Source organism: Cuculus canorus, chromosome 20, assembly GCF_017976375.1.
Source record: "Cuculus canorus isolate bCucCan1 chromosome 20, bCucCan1.pri, whole genome shotgun sequence".
NCBI classification, from domain to species: Eukaryota; Metazoa; Chordata; class Aves; order Cuculiformes; family Cuculidae; genus Cuculus; species Cuculus canorus.
Window position 1 is genome coordinate 27925 of NC_071420.1, and position 24606 is coordinate 52530.

At 46.0% G+C, this 24606-nt stretch overlaps 1 protein-coding gene across 9 annotated transcripts; it reads left to right on the forward strand.

Annotated features, from left to right (window-relative positions):
• Positions 1-12956: 12956 nt before the first annotated feature.
• LOC128854197 (CD276 antigen-like) lies at positions 12957-24132 on the forward strand. 9 transcript variants are annotated; one of them, XM_054085349.1, is made up of 9 exons: positions 12957-13098; positions 14687-14905; positions 17957-18226; positions 20353-20694; positions 20857-21183; positions 21825-21905; positions 22105-22121; positions 22216-22255; positions 23631-24127. In XM_054085349.1, exons 1-8 carry the CDS (start codon positions 13050-13052, stop codon positions 22228-22230), a joined length of 1320 nt encoding a protein of 439 aa, XP_053941324.1. In that variant the 5' UTR covers positions 12957-13049; the 3' UTR covers positions 22231-22255; positions 23631-24127. The 9 variants fall into 9 exon arrangements, with proteins under 9 accessions (XP_053941324.1, XP_053941322.1, XP_053941327.1 ...); XM_054085347.1 differs by having other exon boundaries at positions 21825-22121; positions 23631-24129; XM_054085352.1 differs by lacking the exon at positions 21825-21905 and having other exon boundaries at positions 23631-24126.
• The last annotated feature ends 474 nt before the right edge of the window (positions 24133-24606 follow it).

Consider the following 24606-nt stretch of genomic DNA (forward strand, 5'->3'; position numbering starts at 1 on the left):
TTTTTCCTTTGAAGAGCTTTCAAAATAAGGTTTTTATTTGCTTTTCATAAGCGCTTAAGTGGGTTTTTCTGTGTATTTTGAAGTAAGTTAGAGTTTAAATTAAGAAGTAAAAATAAAGACATTGAAAATATAGACAGAAGACAGAAAATATTTATTTGATGGTGACATAATTAATTTTTTTAAATGAGCAATACCACAACCAAAATTGCAAAGTCAAATTCATTACTGCATTTAGTTATACAAGCGTTAAAGCCACAGTATTCACGAGTATTTTATTTATAAAACATGCTATACAGCTAGAAGTGCACAACCATAGAGAGTCTGACTTTCTATTGGAGTTGCTAACATACTTCAAGGTCTGAACCTTGACCCCTGAGTAAGTATTGGTTCAGAAAACAGTTCATCAGGTCAGAAATAATCAGACGGACCTTTAAGTCTCCGTGGAATAGTATTAATTACATTTCTTAGAGAAGTACCATCGCAGAAAGCACTGCAGAAAGGACTAATTCACAAAAATAGTTTTGATGGGTTCATGTTTCGGTGATAGGATTTTTGTGCATGTATTCTCCCTCTCCTCCTCTTTCGTTAAATTGCATGGGTTATACCTTGCACAATTAAAAAGGCATTATAAGAGTAAGCTCTATTGAACTGTACATTATTACATCATTAGATCCATAATTCAAGCTTTACAAATCTAAATACACACACAAAAATAACATTTCCCAGAGGCTCCTACTACTTTTATACATTCAAATATTTTAAGGTGCAGTAGTGATTGCTTTGAGTATTCAGTTATGCCTAACACTCACGTGTGCTGCCTTTTCAGCATCATAAACATTTCATAAACCACATTGATAGCAGTAGATGTTTTTTCCCCCCTCAAGATTGATTTTTGAGCACATCTGATTTGAAGAGATTTAGTTGTTTCCAAGACAGCAGTTAGTGAGAAAGACAAAAGCTTTTCATGGTTGGGGTTTTGCCTATCTAAGCCAGAGGCGGATGGCATTCCAGGGACAGGGAAGCACTATCAGGATAATTGCTTTGTACAGTATTCAGCGCTCAGGTAATTATTACTTTTAGCTGTATTGCACTTACAGGACTGAATGAATGCCCTACAGTAAGCTTTCAAAAGAGAACTTCAGGCCTAAGCCCTTTAATGCCTGTAGTTTAACCCAAACTGACAAATGCTCAAGCATTAAAAAGCTGTACCAATAAAAGGGATACAGAGTAATGTTATGAAATGCTCAGAGCCTTTATGCACCTTGAGTGGAAAAGGAGTTTGAAACATGCCTAGATCACACAGATGTATATTTGGTCAGAGAGAGGGCTTCTTCCCCTCCCAACTGTTTGTATGGTTTTCAGAAGCTCTGCCTTAAAATTGAATTAAGAAAAAAAAACGCACTTGGTATTAATACAGCCACTGAATTCCAGACTTGACAATTTGGCATCATTACTGAGAAACATTTTTTCCTATGGACTGGCATGTAGGAATTTTTGGACTGGCATTTACTCAATGACTAAAGACGCAAGATGTGGGCAGATGATCAGTGTCAGGTCTTAATTATAATTCTTGCTTCTCCCACCAGTCACTTTATGATCTTATGACAATCTCCAGCCGCCCATCAGTAAAGGGGTCAGGGATAGTAGCAAACCCTCCCCCACCTCTCTGTGCTGTGGAAAACGGAGCCTGTTTAACACAAGGTGTTCCCTAGCTCCATGGGAAGGTGCTTGCATTAGCCCTTCCCTCCAGTTATACAATTGTTTCGGTTACTCCCAGTGTGAAATTTTACGTGAGGTTGTGTGAAATAGGTTGCAGGAACCAGAATCAAACCATGGACATTTTCAATCTGAATTGCAATACACAGCAACTCCAGTGGAGAGAGACACGATGTGGACCGGTCTGGCAGTGGCCTCTGCGCTAACTTGCATAAATCTCACTGCATTACGAGGTTAAAACCAGTTCATCCTGCACAACAGTTCCATTAAGTACCTTTACACAATAGAGATTGCCAATTGTATTTAACTGTGCCAAGCTACATGAGGGTTTTGGGACAACTTCTAGAAATGGTAGAGACTGAGTTAGCTATATTTACAGTACAATTGCAGCAATTTTGTTCTGCATAACATTCTGAAATTTCACCTAATGAAATACATAAAATAGATAGCCTGAAAACCACAAAAAAAACCCAAAACCAAACAACCCTCAGATTTTTATCCCAAGAGTATTATCAGAAAAGCAGTGCAGGAAAGTATTTGGATCGAAGCATAAACCAAATAATCTGTGAAAACACACCACAGGAAATGCCACAATGGAATACAGAGCTGCACACAGCTTGGTGAGGAAGAGTGTTTTTCAGTTTCTATTTTGCTCAATTTACCAAAAAGCAGTGTTTCTGGACCAGATTCATTCACCCTGTCTGAGCAACCATAACTCCCCTGCAAGAGGTCACTATTCATTGCTTTTTACACAAGTTTTTCTACATAAAACTATTTGGAACAGTCACCACACAAGTGAAAATATTTTCTAAAAATAAGATAAAAATACAGTTCTTATATAAATAGGCACTAGATCTAAATCCTCTTACATTCTCTGTACTCAAAACATTTCCAAGCTCTGAGCAGGAGTTAAACAACAGCAGAAAAGCACAAAACAGGGCAGAAATTCCACTGCCTCCCCCAGCCCCATAGTCTCATTCAGTAAGTCAACAGAACTCAACACCACCTATCTGTGGGCAAAAAAAATCCATACATAGTTTTAGCTAGTGTATAAGAATAGCTTTTTCTTCCTGCTCTTGAGAAATCATCATATAAACAGCAGATAACGCAGCATCAACCAAATCATCCTAATTTACATGGTTGCAGTTTCCCTCAAAAAACTGAGAGATGCTTGCGGTAGGATTTCCCCATACAAACACAACACTTATCCACACCCTCTAACTCCATTCTTCGTTACCATTACTAATAACTTGCCTGGCACAGTTGTCACAGCCTTACTAGTGAATAGTTTACTGACTAATAGTTTACTAACTTACTAACAGTTTCCTTGGTATTTCTTCAAAAAATTCTGGGCGAACATAATTTTCAGCTGCTTATGACACAAAACCCAAATTAAACAAACCAGCTCTGGGAAAAACAGTAACAGCTATCACTAAAACTACACTGGAAATCTCATTTAGGCTGAGCCTTAAAAAAAAAAAATCTAAACAAAACCAATTCCTACCTCTAATAATAAAACAAGAACAAAGAGAGACAAGACATCATTGACTACAAATGTTTGTGGTAACATTTCTCTGAAGTTGCCACATTCCAAACCAATTTTACTCCAAGACTAAAAACCAAACTCACAACAATATCATTACCTGAAACTCACAGAAGAAATGATGACAGTAGGCTCAAATGCACCACAAAGAAAAGCACATAACTGTTCAAAATCCAGGAAAGAAAGGAAGGCTTCTGTGGCCCTGTTACCTCACTTAATGCTCTAGCCACAGGTGAGAGTTAGCTCTCAATCAGGAGGCCTACTAAGGGGCAAACTCTTCACCTGTACCTAATTGCTGACCACAGGTATGGCACAGACTTAACCAACCCAACTATTACTTTCAGAGGTTTTTGAACAAGACCAATCCTTTTAGTAGCAAAACTAGCATCCCACTTAGGATGGGTAATAAGAAATTACTCCTAAATATTAAGTGTTGGTGGTTTACTGAAAGTCCAGTGTATGACAGCCAGGCTTGATTTAAATTATCTAAAATTATATGTTATTAAGCCACTAAATGTCAATTATCCTTGTTAAAAAACTGTACAAATTAAAAGATTCCTCCCATGTTCTAGCTGCTGAGATAGTGCTTTGAAGCATATCGATAACAGTTACGTACCATATGCTTTACATAAGCATATTCCCATCTACCATTTAGATAGAACTGAACTTTTATTAAACTTCTTTGATCTGTCTCATGCAGTAGCAAATTCACAGAGACTCCCGTTTCTCAGCAGCCAAATGAGCAGCAAACTCTAAAGGGCGGGTTCCACTGTTTCTTGTTGATCCTCCTCTTGCCATTTTCCCAGCAGTCTTCTCATCACATATAGCCATGTCTTATGTGTAGTCATGAGGCTAAAACTCAAGTCCAATAAAGCTGTCATACAGAATTTAAAATTAAAAGCAGACATAAGAGAAAAGGCTGTGAAGTGCCGCCCTCCCTGGGATACCCCCCCCCCACCCTCCGCACACCCCTCACAGGGGCAGTGGGGTATGAGGAACACGGGGCGTTGCCCCTCTCCCAGCCCCAGCCTGCATCCCACTGTCCGCAGCCGGCAAAGAGCAGAGCTAAGCCGTCCCAAACAGTGCCGGGCGGAGCCGAGAGCTGAGTGGATCCGAGCCGGTCTTTGAAATGCACCGCCCACCAGCTCCCCGCCCCTCCCGGCTAGCCCGCACTTGTGCACTCCCCACACTGCCAAGCCGAGCTGTGCCGAGCCAGAGAAGATACGTGGGGTCGGACTGAGCCGAGCGGATCCGAGCTGATCTTTGAAATTCGCGCAGCCCCTGTTCACGCTGCTCTCGTCTCTCCCGGCCCCCGCACTGCAGTACTGCTCTACGGCCACGGCACCACACCACTGAGTCCCTGTCCCATTCAAGCCCGAGGTTGGGTGCTCTGTCGGCGCCGATTGGCTGCCGCTCTCTGAGCGACATGTGGGTCAGCCAATGGGAGTGCTCCCTGCAGGGCCCATCCCATCAGCAGGCTGCCAGCACTGAGCAGAGCGGAATGCAGCAGAGCAGAGACAAAGGAAGGCGAGTCGAGCCGAGCAGAGTGCAACGGAAACAAAGCAAGCTGCCCCTGGAGGAGCCACTGCACATGCGTATCCGTGCAGCATGGCAGCGCCCGGGAAAGCCACTGCGCATGTCTTCCGTACAGCATGGCGGTGCCCTGGAAAACCACTACACATGTATTCCTTACAGCATTGCGGCGCTCGGGTGAGCCAAAGTGCATGCATTCCGCACAGCATGGGGGCGCCTGGAGCAGGCACTACGCATGCCTGGTGAGGTCCCCCTCCTCATCACGCCCCTGGGGCACTCTGCCGGCACTGATTGGCTTCCACGCTTTAAGCGCCGCACCTCTCAGCCAATGGGAGCGCTCTCTGCAGGACCCATCTTATTGACACTTTGCCAGCGCTGAGCAGAGCCCAACGCAGCTGAGTCAAGCCAGGCCTCAAAGGGCTGTCAGGGGACACAGATGACGCAGACATACCAGGCAGGGACAGGGGGGCCTCAGAGGAGGGAGACTGGAGGGGAACATGGAGCGCTGTCCCTCACCCAGCCCCAGCCTGCATCCCATTGGATCCAAGCCAATCTTTGAAATGCGCTGCCCGCTCATCGCCCCGACCCTCCCGGCTAGCCCAGCCCTGTGCACCCCCCAGCCTGCAGTACCACTCTGCAGCCACGGCAAGGCAGCACTGAGTCTCTGCCCCATTCATTCCCAAGCGCAAGGATCCCAGCCAATAGGAGCACTGAGTGCAGGCCAGCACCGATTTGCTGCCACTCTGAGTGACACATGCCTCAGCCAATGGCAGTGCTCCCTCCTTAGTCTCCCCCCCCATGCAGTTCCAGCAATGATTGGCTAAAGGTCTCTGACTGACATCCAGCTCAGCCAACGGGTTGGGAAATTGAGGTGGGAAAAAGGGGAAAGGCACAGCTTTTGAAAGCAGGGGGATCTTTAAACCCTTGCTGCGCTGCAGTACCGCACTGTGGCCACAACATGGCAGCACTGAGCCAGGCAAAGCTATTTTTACCATTTTATTCATTTTGGGGATCGACACGAATGGGCGCCAAATCAGCCAGAGCAGCAGCTCCCACGGCACTACCTGTACAACCCTCACTCGCTGCCAGGCTCCAGAGCATTGCAAACCCGTGCCTTCCCTTAGGCCGACCCTGACGGAGATGCTGAAGCTTTGGTCCGGTTCCACAGAGCACGGACACTCCTGGGCAGGCAAACAGGGCTGCGCTAATGTTCAGCTGCGGCTGCAAACTTTGCATTTGCTGCACCGAGGGGACAGTTTCAGACCCGTCTACAGCCAGGAGATGTCACTCACCTTTACTGCTCTCGAACCAATAGCTAAAAGACAGAGGTGGCATTTCCACAGGAGACTCAGCTTTCTCCTGCTCCCACACACCTCCTAGCACACGCTCTCCAGACAAGGGAAGCTGTTCCAATGGGAAGAGTACTTCAGCTTTGCAATACATGAAGGCTAAAAAGGAAAATCTGACCCGGTGCAGGAAAATACAAGGAATTCAAATCCAACACAAGAGGAATTTTGAAGTGGCAGATGCATCGACAACGAGAATATTTTCTCTGCTGAACATCTGCATGCAATTGTGATCCAGCAAACTCCCCCAGCACGCAAGCAAGCCCATCCAAGTAAATTGACTGCCCATACAGCGAACCAGGCTGCCAAATCAGAGCCTGCATTGCACGGTGCGGCATTCCCAGTGCCAGACCCTGGCTCACAGCATGTTCACCATGCACCCTTGGATGGTCTCTCTGCCTTGTTCTTTCTTTGTTTTAAACACTGAAAAAGTAAAACACATGCAGCACCTGTCAACCGATCAAAAGCTTTAATGGGGTTCCTCCAGCTTCCTTATGCCTGGGCAGAACAGGCCAAAGGGTCCCTGGATACGGACACACTGCTCCCAGTCACGCAGCAAAGGTGGCGACTATGCGACCCAGAGAGGGTCCAGGCAAGACCACACACTGAGCCTGGGCACAGGCAGGTGAAGGAGTGGAATTCACTTCCCACGCAGCACAGAGAAGAGGGACCTGTGAGAGGGAAAACACAGAAAGGAATGTTAGCAGGTTGACGAGACAAAGCAGCCCTCAGCCCTGAGACAAAAGCGCTTTCCTCCTTCACCCACGTTTCCTTCTCTGACCTTCCAAATCCCCCCCGCCCCGCACTACAGCCTACCCAAAGAATGCCGAGAAGACAATCTCCTTCCAAATAATGGCAAAAGTTTTCACTTGTCCCCCTGAAAGGAAACCACAAAGAATGGGAGCATTTGCGAGGTGGAAAGCAGTGTCACCGGGCCAAATTTCAGAAAAGTCCAGAGAGAATGCGATTTATTTCAATAGTTACTCTGTTAGACATACTTAATCAAAAAGAGAAAACTAAACTGAATCTTACCCAGTGTAAGCTCATTACACTAAGATGTTCTAAATCACATCCAGATGAAAGTCCAACACAGAAAAGCAGCCCGGGCACACTGCTGTTTATTCTCCTTTTGAGGCACAAAGGCTCCTGGCACACTTCTGTTGCCAGGGTCAGACCTGCAAGGCTCTTACTTGCAGAAGCCCCACTACTGCACACAATTCAAGCTTAACACAGCCTACAGGCCTAAGAAACATGCACACGGAAGCGAGAGGTATGACAGCAAGGCAGCTCTTCCAGACACACACATTGTTGCATGTTCAGCAAGTGCCTTTTACCTCTGCAGGAAAGGGATTCAGCCCAGCAGCAAGGGACGGTGATCAGGTTAGGAATTTTGATCTAGTTCAGGTACACAATATTTGTATAAAGTAACAAAGCCTGGTTTAGTCTCTGGAGGACAAGATGCCTAGACATGAAGTGAGGCCACGGAGGCCACGCAGCACTGCCCATGTGCAGTGCCTCAGACACCTGCCTCAGATGGAGTTTACCTCCATCCGCATTTCAGGCATAACAGGAACAGAACCAAGCGTAGCATTAAGACAGAGCAATCACACAAACACAACTGCTCCCTCTCTTCTCTGCCTGTCAAGAGAGCGAAGAGGGATGAGACCTCCCTCTTACTATCACATGGATACCCATCAGCACCGGGATCTACTTGTAGAATCTACCTGTAGGACCCTCTGGACCCCTCTAGAGCCCCATGGGACCCCTTTAAAGCCTTCCAGGAGCCCTTTAAGACCCCCCAGGACCCCTCTAGAGCTCACTGGGATCCTTTTAAGGCCTTCCAGGACTCCTCTTGCATCCGCAGAACACCTTTAAGGCCTTCCAGAACCACTCTTGGACCTGCAGGACCGCTTTAATGCCTTCCAGAACCACTTTGGACCGGCAGGACCCCTCTAGAGCCCCACAGGATCCCTCCAATACCTTCAGAACCCCCCTGGAGCCACTCAGGGACCCTCTACTATACCCAGGACCCATCAAGATACCCTTGGGGCCCCTTTAAAGCCTTCCAGGACCCCTCTAGGATAACCAGGCCCCATCTAGATCCTGATGAGACCCATTTAAGGCCTTCTAGGACCCACAGGACCCCTGTAGAGCTCCCTTGGACCTCTTTAGGGTCTTCTAGGATCCCTGCCTTGGACCCATCTAGGACCCTTCGGACTCCTCTAGAGACCCCCAGGACCCATCAACGGGCTCAGGACCCCTATAGGGACGCTCAGCACACCTCTAGAGCCCTCTAGAAGCCTTCTAGGACCCCCAGGACCCCTTGATAGCCCCCGGAATCCCTGCAGGGCCTTCTAGGACCCTGTTAGAGAGCCACAGGACCCCTTCAGGACTCTCTGAATCTCTCTAGAGCCCCATGGGAGCGCTTTAAGGCCTTCCAAGACCCCTCTAAGACTCCCAGAACCCCTCTAGAGGGCGCTGGGATGCCTTTTAAGGCCTTCCAGGACCCCTCTAGGACCTGCAGGACACCTCTACAGCCTCCTGGGACCCTTTAAGGGCCTTTTAGGACCCCTCTTGGGCCTGCAGGACCCATTTAGAGCCCCACAGGGCCCCTCTATAGCACCCTGGAACCCCTTTAAGGTCTTCCAGGACCCCTCTTGGACTTGTAGGACCCCTCCAGAGGCGCACAGGACCCCTCAAAGACCCTCAGAACCTCTCTCGAGCCACCTAGGCCCCCTTTTGGACTCCCAGGACCTTTCTAGATCCCTCTGAGTTCCCTATAAGGCCTTCCAGGACTTGTCTTGGGCCCGCAGGAACCCTCTAGGTCTTTCAAGACCTCACTAGAGCCCCCCAGAACCCCTCTAGATTCTCCCAGGACCCCTCAAGAGCCCCTTGGGACCACTTTTAAGGCCTTCCAGAACCCCTCTATGATCTCTGCTAGTCAAGGTAACAGATTTGCTTCATTTCCTTTTGCCCAGGAGCTGTATTCTCCTGTGCAGACTGCATGAGGTGCAGCTTACAGTCCCCATCTATTTCAGCTTTCAGCATTCCAGATCAGCTTTCTGGGTGGTTGGTAGGTTTCCTTCAGGCAAGTGAAGTTGCTTGCACTAATGGGCTGTAGATTATGTCAGACAACCCCAGCTATTCACCAAGAGTCGCAATGGCCACCTCAGCTCATACACAGACAAAGCACTGCTAAACACCAAATAAAATGAGATATGTAGAACACCAATTGCAGAGTCTTTTGGCAAGCATTTTTTATTTCCCTTCCTCATTTTCCCCTCTCTTTTTATAGCCCAGCTTCTTTGCTGTCTCCTATCCTCAAGCAGCAAACTGAGATTAGAGAGAAGGTGTTCGAACAAACAGCTTCCCCTGCTTTCCAAAATAAACTCTAAAGCTCTTAAAAGTAGCTCTAAATACATTGTTTTAAGATAGCGCATGCTAAGGGATGAACTACAGCAGTGCCATTCAAGGCATTTTTGATAACAAAGATCAAGGCATGAAAGTGCTTCTGCAAACACCATGGCTTGTGTCCAGCTGCAAGCAGGAGAGCAGGAATTACTCCTTCCTTGCTCCCTTCTGCAAGGGAAGAGAAATATGCATCAAGAGGACCATCACCATGGTGACAGCAGGGAAGCAGCAGAAGCTTTCCTCGCAAATGTTGGGTTTGTTCAGACCAGCGCAAAAACCAAAGCAGCTGCAGAAAAACCATTTCAATTATTCAGTTGGAAGAAACAGTTGAAAGCGATGTTTCTAAACCAACGGGCAGCAACAGAAACTTCCTTGGAAATCTAGATAGATGCTATCCGCTAAGGGCTGGCAGTGCCATAAGCGGTCAAGACCCAATTCCATTTTAAAGTAAAGGGCATTTGTCCTTGGGCTAATGACACCGGCAGAAAGTACTGTGAGACGTCCACAAGTGTGCAGTTTCCAACCCACTTTTTCACCTGATGTTACGCCTCTCCATATATCCGCATGCTAATGGCATTCTGAAGCAGCAGAGACAGCAAGAACGGAAACACCAGGTCTAGAATTAGAGCCAAACTCACTAAACAAAAAGTAATGTAAATGGCATAACTGCTTTTTCCTGCATATAGCACCAACCTCCCTAACAACTCCGGTAAGAACTGCCCCACTGAGTACCTGCGATAATGCCACCTTACAGGAGTAGAAACCTCACTTCCATTAAAGCTGAAAAATTCTACTGCTAAGTATAGTTGCCAGTGTTTTCGTGCTATTCAGCAACATAATAATTAGAAAGCCAGTAATTATCTCTTCCCTTGCATTGCTTAAACTACCCATTTTATTGGCATTTCTAGTTTGGTAGGAGCTTTCTGCAGAAGGAGCCTCGCCTCGCTCCTAGAAATTATAATGCGTGTGAAAAGCACTGTTTAAATAAGAAAACCGGTGCATGGCAAGAGAGACATCAAATTACCACGTAACTGTGGCATATGCCAACACATCAGCAGGTACTGGTGAACCGTAGCCACTTCAGCATCTGTCTTCATATCCTGAACTTTCAGCTCTGCAACAATTTACATTAGACGCTAACATCTGTGGAGCTCGGACATATGTTCTGTGATAACTTGCATTAGCCTTTGTAGTTTGTTCAAAAGCCCTGTGGATATAGGCTGGAAAAACCCCTACATTTCACAGAACTCGCCAGCTGTTTAGGATGGGACCCAGAGCACTGTACATGTCAAGATTTCCCTCCCAAGTCAGTACAAGTCACACTAAGTCCTCTGCAAGAAGCTGAACAGGATCTTTAACTGAGAAATGGCAGTTGCTCATTGTTTTGAAGGTGAGAACAACCCTCCGACAAGATGTTACTCCAATGCAAGCCCATTTCATAGAAGCAGCAGAGAGTTAGGCTTTCATTCCTGTGTTTGCAGTGCCACCTTCTGTGCAGAGAAGGAAGCCACCGAGTCTCAGGAGCTCCAAGGAAAGAAACTGGAAAATTCTTCCCCACCCACATGGGAAGAAAGTCACTACTGAAATTAAATACTGAAAGGCTTACATTTTCAGTAGCTCAACAGCATATTGAGTTGTGTGCCTAAGACACCCACAGGTATCAAAAACTAATTCTACAAAGAAAGTACATCATTTTCACTTTGTGATTTCTGTAAATTCATAGAGCTTCTGGGATGACATGTAATGGATGAGAGGAATAAATATCCATTATTAGGGGAAAAAATGGAACTGAAGTTTAAATCCTGCTATAAATATCAAACCATCTTGTTAGATGAATTCACAGGACCGTAATTCAAGTATGTGAACAGGTTCTTCCGTGTGGCATTGAGCCTTCCCCCAGGAAAGGTTGGAAGTGATTTTTAGTTCCATTAGACTGCACAGCACCACCTGTGCTTTGGGAATGCACATCTCGCCCTTAACTACTCAACTTTATCCAACAGCATATACAAATGACTGCTGGGAAGTTTCAGGTAGGATTTTGTGCTGTGCTTGTAGCATCAAAGCCTGCTTCATATCTGCTGATGCTCCTGTAACTGTATGATCAAGTTATTCTCTTCTGTGATCAGAGCTGAACTCCATGACATACACAAAAGGCAGAGAAGATACTTAGACAGAAAGTCCTCAATCGTCTTTCCATGATTCCAGTCCTCCAAGCAGGTAAGCAACCAAGCAAAAGTCACTACATTCTCAGCTCTGTGTTGGTGCACATATTTGATTCATTCACAAGTAGGGTGGTCTGAATGAATTAAAGACTGGAAGCAAACTACTAATGCCCTGTAAAGCACAGAGAAAGAAAGATCACTTCCAGGTGAGAAAATTCCTCAAGCCTGTAGACAGTTGTGTGTCCAAAGAAAACATCTTAATTCAGTAAGCAATCTCATAATAAACCTCTAGAAAGTAAATGCTGTAATGATTATTTATATTTTCCCCTTATGAATGGATTCATGCTTGATTGGATTCTCTGTAGTTCATAAGAAAAGGAAAAGCAGCGGAGTTTCAAAGTGTCATTCATTATGTGTCGCTGTCTATAAGACAGAGTCTAGAAAATTACGATCCTAATTGGAGCATCTCAAGTTCAAAATTATACAGAATAAGGCTGAGCTGTAAAATTGTGTACACAGCATATCATAATTACAACCGAGGATGAAGCCCCGCCTATTTTCACTAGCTGTCTGGATTAATTACAAAGCAGATTTGATATCATATTTACTAAATGAATACATATAAGTATGTACTGACCAGTAAAATTAAACTATAAGACACCCACCTTGTTACAGTATACACTATTGCCACTGAAAATGCAAGGAAGAAAATCCAGAAAATCCCCTTTTTATTAGGCTAGTTACGCATGTTACCAGGGGGTGGATGATAGCAGATGCTAGCTCATCGGTAGTGAAGGGTTCTGTGAATTCACAGTTCACAGAATGGGCGGGGTTGGAAGGGCCCTCTGGAGCTCATCCAGTCCAATTTTCTGCTAAAGTAAGATCATCTCAAGCACCGTGAACAGGAGGTGCCCAGGCAGATTTGAATATACCCAGAGGAGGAGACTCCCACCCCCAGCAGCCTGCTCCAGTGCCCCGTCATCCTCAGAGGAAAAGTCCTTCCTTACGTCCAGGCAGAACTTCCCATATTCCAGTTTGTGCCTGTTGCGCCCGGCACCACTGAACAGAGTCAGGCTCCACCCTCCTGCCCACCACCCTTTACATATTGATCAGCATCGATACGATATCAGCATCAGTGTCTTAACCAACCCTAAACATAGCTTAAATCCGCTTTCAAAATCACTTATACGGACACTGACTGCCACTAAGCCAAACATCCCTCCAAGTTCCCAGGCTCACGGGCTCCCCCTTCGCAGTCCCAGCCACTCCCTGGTGGGGCGGGTCAAGACCAAACGAAAGTGAAACCTTCAGCGTTACACGAAGAGTGTAGCCTGCACCATGATGAACTACGTAGTGTTTTTCACAGCCGGATGCCTTCTCTGCCTTGGTACGTACCCCTCCACAGCTTGCTTTGGAAGGGCAGTGCATGGCTGTATCCTGTGCTCACAGGTCCCAAATATTTCTGTCTAGCTTTAGAGCAGGAAGTGTCCTTCCCACCACAACAGGTCCCAGAGTAGATATCTGACTGGGCCTTTCAGGAGTGGCAGATCTGTTGCATATTTATAGCTTGATGTCTTTCCAGTGGGTAATAATTAAGACCCCAAAGCTACCAAAAAACCTTGACATTTCCAGAAGTGAAATGGACCGAAAAGCCTTTTCATTGAAATGGTAGAATGATTTCAGTTGGAAGGGACCTTAAAGACCATCCAGTTCCAATCCCCTGCTGTGGGCAGGGACACCTTTTGCTAGATGAGGCTGCTCAAAGCCTCATTCAGCCTTGCTTCAAACACCCCCAGGGACAGGACAGCCACAACTTCTCTGGACAACCTGTGCCAGGACATCCCCATCCTCACAGGAAAACATTTCTTCCTAAGATCTCATCTAAATCCCCACTCTTTCAGCCTAAAAAGTAACTCGTTTCACAGTGACTTATTATGTCCTCTGTGAAATAAGTTGACTCGGTTTCACACTTGATAAGCCCGAATCCAGCCTCTGCTTTGCCCAAGAGGAGCATGTACACAGAGCTGGTGCATTTTGTAGTGCAGCAGTGTTTACCTCCAGCACAGGGTGTTTGTGGCCAGGGACGTCCTGCTGCATGATCATTACTCAATGCATCTTCAGAGTCTTTTTTGTTTGCTTTGGTCTGGTAAGACTTCACCTTCTCTATGTTCCCCAGCCCTTCCACAGCACAAGAGTATGGCTTCTCACATACTCCAGCAGGTTCCCCATCCATAGTTGCCTTGCCTGCTTCTCCCAGTTTCAAAAAGTCCTGTTAAGCAAAAATTACTGTGTTCATGTATTGCCCTGCTGCAGAGCAGAATAAGACAATATTCACACATTGCTGTTTCTGTTTCCTCAAACGGCTTTCCCTAAGAAACCCACAGTAATTAAGTAACACCTAAAAATCAGTGTTCTTACTAACAGTCCTTGTAACAGCATCATACAGGCTGTATCAAGCCTCTGTCTAGAACTCCATAGCAAAAAAAATGCTAGCCTTACAGCAAAGGCATTCAAGGAATTCACAATATATTTTCTGTAAGTATGAAGTATTTGGCACTTCAAGTTACTTTTGCTGTTCTGAAGCCAAGAGAAAAAGTAACACTGCACCAAAAGCACCAGTGTATCTCAGAGCGCTCTGTATCAGCTCTTCAAATGAGGCAGGTGCAGCTCGCAGCTCAGGAAAGAAACTAATGCCCATCTCTAACCTCAGTGTTCAGTGCAAATCATTCCTATTCAGCCTCAGCCCAGAGAGTTATCCAGGAGATATTTTAATGAAAAGAAGGTATTTTAGTATTAAGCTTAAAGTACAAAAAAGGTTCCCAGATATAACCAGCCTGCTGTGAGCCAAATGGATTCATTACATTTGTAGGGTACTGGGTACACAAGTTTTCTGCTATTAATAAGCTCAATTCTGTTCCTCTTTCAAGCTGAGTCTTGTTTATAGAACAGCCTGTGTATGCATGGTCATCTTTCAGGACTTGTGTGGAACACGAGTGGGATTGCTACAGTAGACCCAGGTTTCAGGCAACTTCTCTGTGTGTTTGAGACGAGCCAGAGGAGTCTCGTGTCACAAGAGATGGAGATCATCAGGCTGAATGTCAGGCTCGTGCTGAGCAGAACCCAAGGAAAAGACAGTGAAAGATCTCAGCCAGAAAGCCTTCCTCCTGACACTATCCCCTCATTTGTTGTACAAGGTGAGTTATTTGCTCAAGTCAAGGGAGCATGTCTTGCTCCTCTTCAACAGGAGAAGCCACAGACACCATCCTGCAAGAAGGACAACAGATCTTATACCCAGCATCTGCAGGCTGCCCGTGACTGCTAGCAGCTGAAGTATTGAACAGCAGAAGTGCCCTCAGCTCCATTTTGCAGGTACTAGGGCTGAACTCAGGTCTGATGCCCCACCTGAGGTGATGCTGGTGCTACCTACAGTGGTAAAAAAAAGCCAGTGATGCTTTGGAAGATTCTGAAATTACATTTGCCTCTATGTATTTTTACCCTTAAATTGTGGTTTGGGTACTAAAGGTATTAAAAAAATAAACAGCATTGCAAATCTCGGTGCCTGGCTAGGTTTCACAGGAATGTAAAGACTTGTCCTTAGACTAAAGAACATCTCCATAGAATCATAGGATCATAGAATCACTAGGTTGGAAAAGACCTCCTGGATCATCGAGTCCAACCATTCCTATCAACCACTAAACCGTGTCCCCGAGCACCTCATCTACCTGCCTTTTAAACACCTCCAGGGATGGCGACTCAACCACCTCCCTGGGCAGCCTACACCAGTGCCCAGTGACCCTTTCTATGAATTTTTTTTTTCCTGATGTCCAGCCTGAACCTCCCCTGGCACAGCCTGAGGGCATTTCCCCTTGTCCTGTCACTTAGGAGAAGAGGCCAGCACCCTCCTCTCTACAACCTTCTTTCAGGCTATTGTAAAGAGCAATATGGTCTACCCTCAGCCTCCTCTTCTCAAGGCTAAACAACCCCAGGTCCCTCAGCCACTCCTCATAAGACTTGTTCTCCAGACCCTTCAACAGCTTTGTTGGTCTTCTCTGGACTCACTCCAGAGCCTCAACATCCTTCTTGTAGCGAGGGGCCTAGAACTGAACACAGTATTCAAGATGCTGTCTCACCAGTGCCGAATACAGGGGCAGACTAACCTCCCTGGACCTGCTGGCCACACCATTTCTGATACAAGCCAAGATGCTATTGGCCTTCTTGGCCACCTGGGCACACTGCTGGCTCATGTTCAATCGACTGTCAATCAACACCCCCAGGTCCTTCTCCTTTGGGCAGCTTTCTAGCCACTCTTCCCCCAGTCTGTAGCACTGCATAAAGTTGTTGTGCCCCAAGTGCAGGACTTGGCACTTGGCCTTGTTAAACCTCATGCCATTGGTCTTGGCCCAGCAGTCCAGCCTGTTCAGATCCCTTTGCAGAGCCTCCCTGCCCTGCTGCAGATCAACACTTCTACCCAGCTTATTGTCATCTGCAAACTTACTTAGGGTACATTCAATCCCCTCATCCAGGTCATTGATAAAGACATTGAACAGGACTGGACCCGCCACAGAGCCCCGGGGGACACCACTTGTGACCGCCCTTCAGCTGGGGTTAACTCCATTTACCAGCACTGTTTGGGCCCAGCCATCCAACCAGTTTTCCACCCAGGAGAGCATGCGCCTGTCCAGGCCAGAGGCAGACGGTTTCCTAAGCAGAATGCTGTGAGAAACTGTGTCAAAGATTTTACTGAAGTCCAAGAAGACTACATGCACAGCCTTTCCCTTGTCCAGTAGGCAGGTCACTTTGTCATAGAGTGTGATCTGGTTAGTTTGTCAGGACCTGCCTTTCATGAATCTGTGTTGACTGGGCCTGATCGCCCAGTTATCTTGCATATGCTTTATGATAGCACTCAAGATCACCTGTTCCGTGACTTTCCCCGGCACTGAGGTCAGACTGACAGGCCTGTAGTTTCCTGGATCCTCCCTCCCACCCTTCTTGTAGATGGGTATAACATCAGCCAGCCTCCAGTCTTTTTGGTTTTTTTTATCATATTATGCTATTTAAAAGTAGTGAAGTTAGTACAATATGTAACACACGCTCAGGATTATGAAATTATCTTTTCTACAGTACAGTTGTGAACTCTGTTCACAAAGTAAATAAGGTACATCTGTACATTTAAAATTAGTCCTCACTGACAAAAGTCTTTATGCCTTCAATGTAAACAAGTCACTTTATGGAATTCTTTATGCTACAAGACACCATTCCAGCTGCCCACATACAGGCATCTTGAAGCCATTTAAGATGCTCTCACATATCTTGTTTGGTCTTCAGACGGCAACACATGAGGTATGGTTTCCTCTAGGTCCAGTCTAGTATCTCTCAACTACACAAGTATATCTTAGACTTCTCAGGGCATGTCTAATGACACTAGATGTCTATGCGTGGGGAAGTGAACTAAGCTATTACTGGACTCTAGAGAACAATTCATCTGGACATGTACAGTAACTTACTTTAGCAATGATACTTTTTTCTTCAGACAACAACATGCGCTTCAATTGTAGAGTACATTCGAATATCTACATTACAGGCACTGCAGCTGGGCAAAATTAATCCCAGTTTAAAGTCTTCTCCTGACAAGACTGTAGAAGGATTTAAAAATACGTAAAGGAGGAACTGGGGTAGCTATTGTTTTGACCATTAAATGCAAAATAAACATTTGCAGGTTTTTATATTCCTTGAGTTTAGTAGTTAGATTGCTGCAGCTCACTATTATATATTTAATAAAAATAAACTAGAACAACATTGAAGAGGATCAGTATATACATCCAGTTATGCAATAGGAATTATAAATAATTAAATACAAGCTCAGAGCTTTGGATTTCTGTAAAGCCTGCATAAAGGATTCCACATATCATCCTTTCAACTAAGGAAATAGCTGAGTATAGAATCGTAGAATCAATCTTGTGAGAATCTGAACAAACAGGTATCCCCTCCTTCCAGGTGAAGTCCCCAGGCCCTCTGCAGCTCAGCCAGCAAGATGCTGCACCTTACACAAGTGAGACAGAAGGGACAGAGTTAATTCCTGGAGGAGCTGGTGCTCTTTAGGGGCTGATACAGCAAGAGAGACCAGTGCAGTGCAGAGGGAGGCTGAGCGAGACTGTGTCAAAGCTGCACATAGATGTGGGCTGGGTTCGCTGCACACTTAAGATGGGCTGCAATTCAAACAAATCCACGCATGCTTTTTTTCTTAGAGTCCTCGCTGGATATTCTTCAGTACATAAATGAAGATATCGACATGCTTGACTGTAGGATCAACCTCTACTCTACAGCAAACAGACAGATCATTGGGCCTGGGAGAGAAATCGGAGGCAGCAGCGCAGACTCCTGGTTCACATGTACCATAAAGCACACAGCTGGAAAATACACAACTACAGCCTTCCTCATGCACAACCAGAAAGAAGGAGAGAACCGAAATCCTGGACACCTGCTCCCGGGCATTACAGAGCGATTGCATGTTTCAGGTAACATAAGAAACCTTCCTGAGGGAATTCCATGTACTCAAGGTATGTGGGGATGTGCAGCTGATCAGCTGCCATTCCCAAGGTTAACTAGTGAACACCTACCACTGCTGTATTCTAACTGTACCCCAAACTCTAAACCTGAGACCTTTCAAAAGGATTATGTAGATAAAACCTGCCTTTTTCTCCCCAACTATACTAGGGTGTTACAAATTCATACTCTGCTCTTGCACATTGCAACTGTTGTCATCTCCACATCACTTCCCAATACTTCGCTTCTGAATTTCTGCAATTATGCACCTCATTCTATTTTTAAAAGCCTCCCAAGTTTACAAATAGTTTAAGCTAGCTTTTTAACACACCGTGAGACAAAATACTTTTATGACAAAGCATGTGTTCTCCCTTGCATGGAGGATTATGCATACATTGCAAAAGCTAACAACTTCGAAACAGCTTCTCAAATGCATAACTGTTTTCTATTTTCATAATTCCATACCATCATTGCTAAAAGCCCTAATAGCAAATACTTAAATCATCAGTGTTTAACAGAGCTGTACCCATTGAGTCTTATCTCAGTTGTTCAGCAGACAAAGCACTCATGGTGTTTCCTGGAAAGGAAGCTCTGCAGTGGGAGCTCCTCTTTTACAGTTGGGGAGAAGTTTTGGGTGAAGAAACCAAAAGATGTCAGTCAGCTGGCACATCAAAAAGTTTGCAAGTCAGGGTCAGAACAAGAAAGCACAATTCCAGTTCTCATCTCCAGACCACAAACTCATGTTGCTTAACCCTCTACTCCCAGAATCTGGTGCTCTCTGACCAAAACATACACAGCTGCAGTGCTTTAAAACAGCAGGAAGAGGACTCTGAGGTAAAGCCGCCCACGATGGGGTGGCTGGGCTACTGCAGCAGAGAGGCTCCCAGCCCAACCACCCCAGCAGGGCTCTGGTAGGGCCCAGTGGCACAGGAACAGGCAGCGGTTGGTAGCACTCAGCACCATACGTTTTTGCAGAGCCCATCATTGGCATTTACAACCTCACTACCTACACAGCAAGCTTCTCAGATTCTCTCACTCTCCTTAGCCCACATCAGCTTCTCCTTTGTCCCTTAGGAAAGTAACAATGGATTTAAAGTGATTACTTACCATATTAGGAGCGTTTCACTGAGACTGCAGAACCTCACTACATCCAATTAGATAAAACATAACAGAAACCCAGCCTAGAAACCAGCATTTCCTAGCACCCTCTGCCTATCCTTGGTGTTGCCACTAAACTGCCTTTTATAGCTTCCCTATCAGGGTAAGTGGGCCACTCAGCTGATTTCAATTTGCCACTCAAAGTGTTTGGATGCTCTTTAGCACTTCCCAGCGTCAAGGTCATGCATAATCCCCTGTGCACGTTCTCTTGCAGCTTTTAGGTTTGCAATGATTTCCAAAGCAACGGTCAGTGTGGTGGGAAAGAAATACTGCTTCATTAAGCCTTTTATTGCAATAAGAGTTGTGGAGAAGTTATTACATTTGTTATTCGGTCACATAAAATTAGTATTACAAAGTATAACACAGCACTGGCCAGGAACAGAAGAGTTATGATCATAGAATCATAAAATCATGGAGTGATTTGGGCCTTAAATCCCACCCATTTCCAACTCTCCTGCCATGGGCAGGGACACCTCCTACCAGATCAGTTTGCTTGGACCCCATCCAGCCTGGCCTTGAACACCTACGGTGATGAGGCAGCCACGACATCTCTGGGCAACCTGGGCCAGCGACTCACCATACTCACAAGATAAAAAATCTTCCCAATAACTAATCTAAATCTCCTCTCTTTCAGCTTAAAAACATTCCCCCTTGTCCTGTCCCTGCACTCCCCGATCAAGAGCCCCTCTCCAGCTTTCCTGGAGCCTGGAGCCCCTTTCAGTACTGGAAGCTGCTCTAGGCTCTCCTCTCAGCCTTCTCTTCTCCAGTCTGAACAACCCCAACTCTCTCAGCCTGTCCTCATAGCAGAGGTGCTCCATTCCTCAGTTCATCTTTGTGGCCTCCTCTGCAGGACTCACTCCAACAGATCTGTCTTTCCTGTGTTGAGGACTCTAGAACTGAACACAGTACTCCAGCCCTCACCACAGCCTCTCTTTCCCAGTGCCATTCCTGCTGCACCCAGCACCCACTCACGTCCACACTGCCCTCACCAGGGACGTCTGGATGCCCTGTGCCTTCACCAAGAACAACCCAGTAGATGTGACCATCCAGTGGGTATTGAACCAGAAAGGAGGGCACAGAAAACACCTGTTCACTTACAGTGGATCCAGCAAGCAGGTGGAACACATGGCTCGCCGGGTTAAGATGGTCCTAGAGGAAATCCCCAAGGGAAATGCTTCTCTGTTACTCAGAAACACAGAAATAAGAGATGAAGGAACCTACTCTTGCTTGGTGTCAATGGGTTCTCTTACTGGGGAACAGAGAATCCAGTTGCAAATAGAAGGTAATAGCTTGGGCTTGGGAGGTTTTCTTTTTATTATTTATTTAAGTCTGATGAGAAGTGCTCTGACATATCGTGTGTATAACTGCAGTTGGTTTAGTTTAATGATGGAGACAGAATTTATGAGTTGAGAGACTTTGCAGTGATTACATTTTCACTCACCAGAAAAACCCATTGTGACCGTAAATGTTGACTCCCTGTCTCTGGTGGAAGGCGAGCAACACAAGCTGGTCTGCAGTATCAGACACTACTACCCACATGATGTCGAGGCTCAGTGGCTCCGAGAGCCAAAGGACTCCCAGAGGGTCCCTTATGTCCTGAAGAATGTTCTCTCAAGCAGCCACCAGCAGAGCAGCAATGGCACGTACAGCTCCTCCAGATACTTCTTGCTCACAGCATCCCTGAACGACAATGGCCATAAGTACACGTGCTTGGTAGATCACCAGAGCCTGCAGGCTCCCATCAGGAAAAGTGTGACTGTGGAGGTGAAAGGTACGCTGCTCGCCTGGTAACATTGTCCCCTACACACTAGACCCCATGAGATTGCTTGTAGGGAACTTCCCACTGGCCTTTCCTCATTCTCCGTCTTCCCTTCTACTGCTAGCCTCAAAAAAAAAAAAAAAAAAAAAAAAAAAGACAAACCACTCCTTTTTTACCAAAATGCCCGTTTCTCAGGGAAGTCAGTACCTGGCCAGTTCTGACGCATAATTAACAATCTTCTTCATAAGCAAGAGCTGTGTCTCGTTTGAAGTACCTGGCCCTTAGCAAATCATAGAGAAGTCCCTTGAAAACAGCTTTGAAACTGGCAGGAGAGTGGTGTCTTGGGCAACATAGGAGATAATCTTTGCAGAGATGATTACATGAGGACATCATTTCAGACCAAGTTTCAGTGATATTTTGGGTAAATCTAAATTTGCCCTTTAATTCAGTAGGATTCCAATAAAATATCCTGCAGCCTGACTGCAGCTTCAGGATCACCTCCTGCCTGCTGGGGATTGTTTTCACTCCAGTCCCGTGCAGTGACCTGTATGAGCTGCTGGTCCTGTCCCCATCCGCTGTACCTGATGGCAGCATAACAAACACCGCAGCTGTCATTTATCTCTGCCGTTGGTCTTTCTTTTGTTCATGGGCAGAAGCTACACCCATCGCCTGGCTGCTACTTCTCCTCAGCCTTACCGTGTGCCTTGCAGGCACCCTTTGGTACTATCACAAAGGTAAATTAACCTCCAGGCTCCCAAATCCGGGCTGTGGGGAGGGAAGGACTCTGCTGTACCAGCCGTTCTCATGGTGGTTGGCTATGGCTCTCCCCAGGACCTGTGTCACTGAACTGGGTTATAAGTACTGGGAGGTGGAAGTTGTGCTTTGTCTTCTTTTAGTCACAATCTCTTTTTTTTCCCTTTTTCCCTGCCCTAGTGAGGAGCACTAATAAGGTAGGTGTGGTTTTTGTTTTCCGTTTTCTACCCAAGATTCATTCAGTGCTTTTCTTTTACTCTTAGCTAATTCATTGCTATTCTTACCCTCCAGCCCAAACCTTACTAGAGATGGGACCTCCAGTGCCAGCCAGGTAAGGAGCAGAGCTCCTCTAAAGAGCACACAAGAAAACCTGGGTGTCAAATCTGGACGGGAGGGTGAGAAATGACAGCATGAATGCCTCTCTCTGCCAAAGAACTGTGGAGGCGGCACGGGTCGGACAGTGCTGCCTAGCAAGGAGTATTGGTGGCAGGTGGTGGGCAGCCTTCTACCTGCGGGAAGCACACTACAGAGCTTCCAAAGGCCGCATGGCATTGCTGCTTCCATGCCTTGTCAAAGCTGGAAGTCCTGCAAGGCATCCTGGAGCAAATGGGAGGAGGACGACTGGGACAAGGGTTTTTTTTTCTGGAGTCCGTGGTTACCGTGGCAGTAGGATAGGGTCTGTCAGATGCGATAGACCTGTACAGCAGGGAAGAGAAAGCAGTAAAACTGAGATGGCATTTGTGTCTGCACTGCAGGGGCGTATGAGCACTTTGTCTACATTCTTATGCCATCCATTCTTGTTCGGTCATTTCTTCTGAAATTTCCTTCAGTAATTCTTGCTCCTGGCTTGAGTACAAAGTGCCATCATGAGCACACCCCAAGAGCAGTGCCTGTTGAGAAAGCCAGCAAAGGCTCTCATTGTGGTAGGCACTGCATGTTGTCCTTGGCCCAAAATAGGCTAAAAGGGGAGGAAAGAATTTGTATCACTGTCCGACATGTAGAAAATGTCAAAGGTTGGTCAGTGTCGGGGTAACTTGACTCCTGAATTCAGAGAACAGTTGAAGGGTGCCTAGAGCTGTCCTGTAACTCCTGCTCTGAAGGTGAAGAGCTGCTTTCTCCACAGTTGGTATGGCTGGTCTAAACCTACTCTAGTGGCTCACTGGGAGTCTTTTGTTCTCCTTCACTATGCAGGCAAGTCTGGCACTTCACTAATGACTGAAAAGTCATGCAAATTCCTCGGTTGCCATATATTTAAATTCTGGCAGGAGGCAACCAGAAAGCCAACCAATTTGTTTCAGTTGCATCTTTTGAGAGAACCAGAGTTCCTGAGCAGTGTACGTTCCCATTGTTTGGTTTTTTTTACAGTGCTTGCTTTTTGAACATTTTCTTATAAAAAATGAGCAGCAGTTGGCTAATCTTGACAAAGGAATACAATCCTCAGATATAGTGACGTTCCTGCAAGGTAATTTGATTTCTTTGAAGCAGAAGTCCGAGCGGAAGAAAAAGGCAAAGGATACAGCATGGCTCAGGTGATGTTGTCAGGGAAAAGAAGGAAAACACCTGCAGGACAGGCAGAATCTGTAATAAATTTTCTTTTCATAGGAAAAGCTTTAGTAGAAGCTGCGTTGTACCAGAATTACAAAACAAATCCAGAGAATATTTGCTCATTTTAATTTTTTATTCCCCTTTGTTCTGCTCTCCCTCAGGTTTAAAAGGGGTGACAGGTGTTTTTTCTGACCATGAAGAGGAAAAAAAAGCCATAAAAAGACAAATGTGTTTATTCTGGTTCATTGCAACAAAAACAACATGACTGAAAAATGCAAGAGAGGAGAAATATCTCCAGCAGTTTGCCAAACCCCCACAACTTCATTGCCTGCTAAATTCCAGAACAATCAGCTACTAGCTAGGGGTGTGCATCACAGGCCTGATGCACTGGCTGTTGCCAGGCCTCTGTAAAGCACTTGCTGCTATTTTGAGTGAGTTTTGCTCTACTACTCAGGAAACCAGAACCTGGACATAGCTCGAGGAACCGGGTGGCTTCATCTTGGGTTGGACTTGCTTTATTTTAGCCAGAATGGGATTTGGTGGCACAGATTCAGTGCTGGCTCCTCGTCCTCTTGAAAAGGGGACAGTTTGAGTTTGGTAACCAAGACTAACTTTTACAACAATAAAGATTCGCTAAGATAAGTGGAACTCTCTAGGAGTTGTTTTATTCTTCAATCTGCCATTCGTGGTGGAAGCTGGTGGCTTTGATGAATGCGTCCCCATAGCTCACGCTTTGCAGGAGCATGCAACCCAGAGCAAAGTCCCGGGTCTTCAGTTTAAAGAAGGCTGGAGTGACCTCCCCTGAGCACTGGCAGCTGCTGCATCTACCCAGGATCCCATCTCAGCCCTCCTTAAGCACCCACAGCTGCTGTGAAGAGTCCTTCCCAAGCATCCCCCTCTCTGTCGAGCTGGGTTTGCCACAGGGTCTGTGGGCACCACGCACCCAAGCCGGGCTGCTGCACTACAGAGTGAACAAAGCACTCCTCGTGGTGGAATTTTCTTCCTCACAAAGGCAACTAGTGACAGCTAGAAATCAATGGGTTCATTCCTCTTGTCAGAAAATGTTAAAAAAAATAACACTAATGGCTTTGTGCTTCATTCAGCCTGAGCCATGGGGAAAATGTACCAGATATGCCA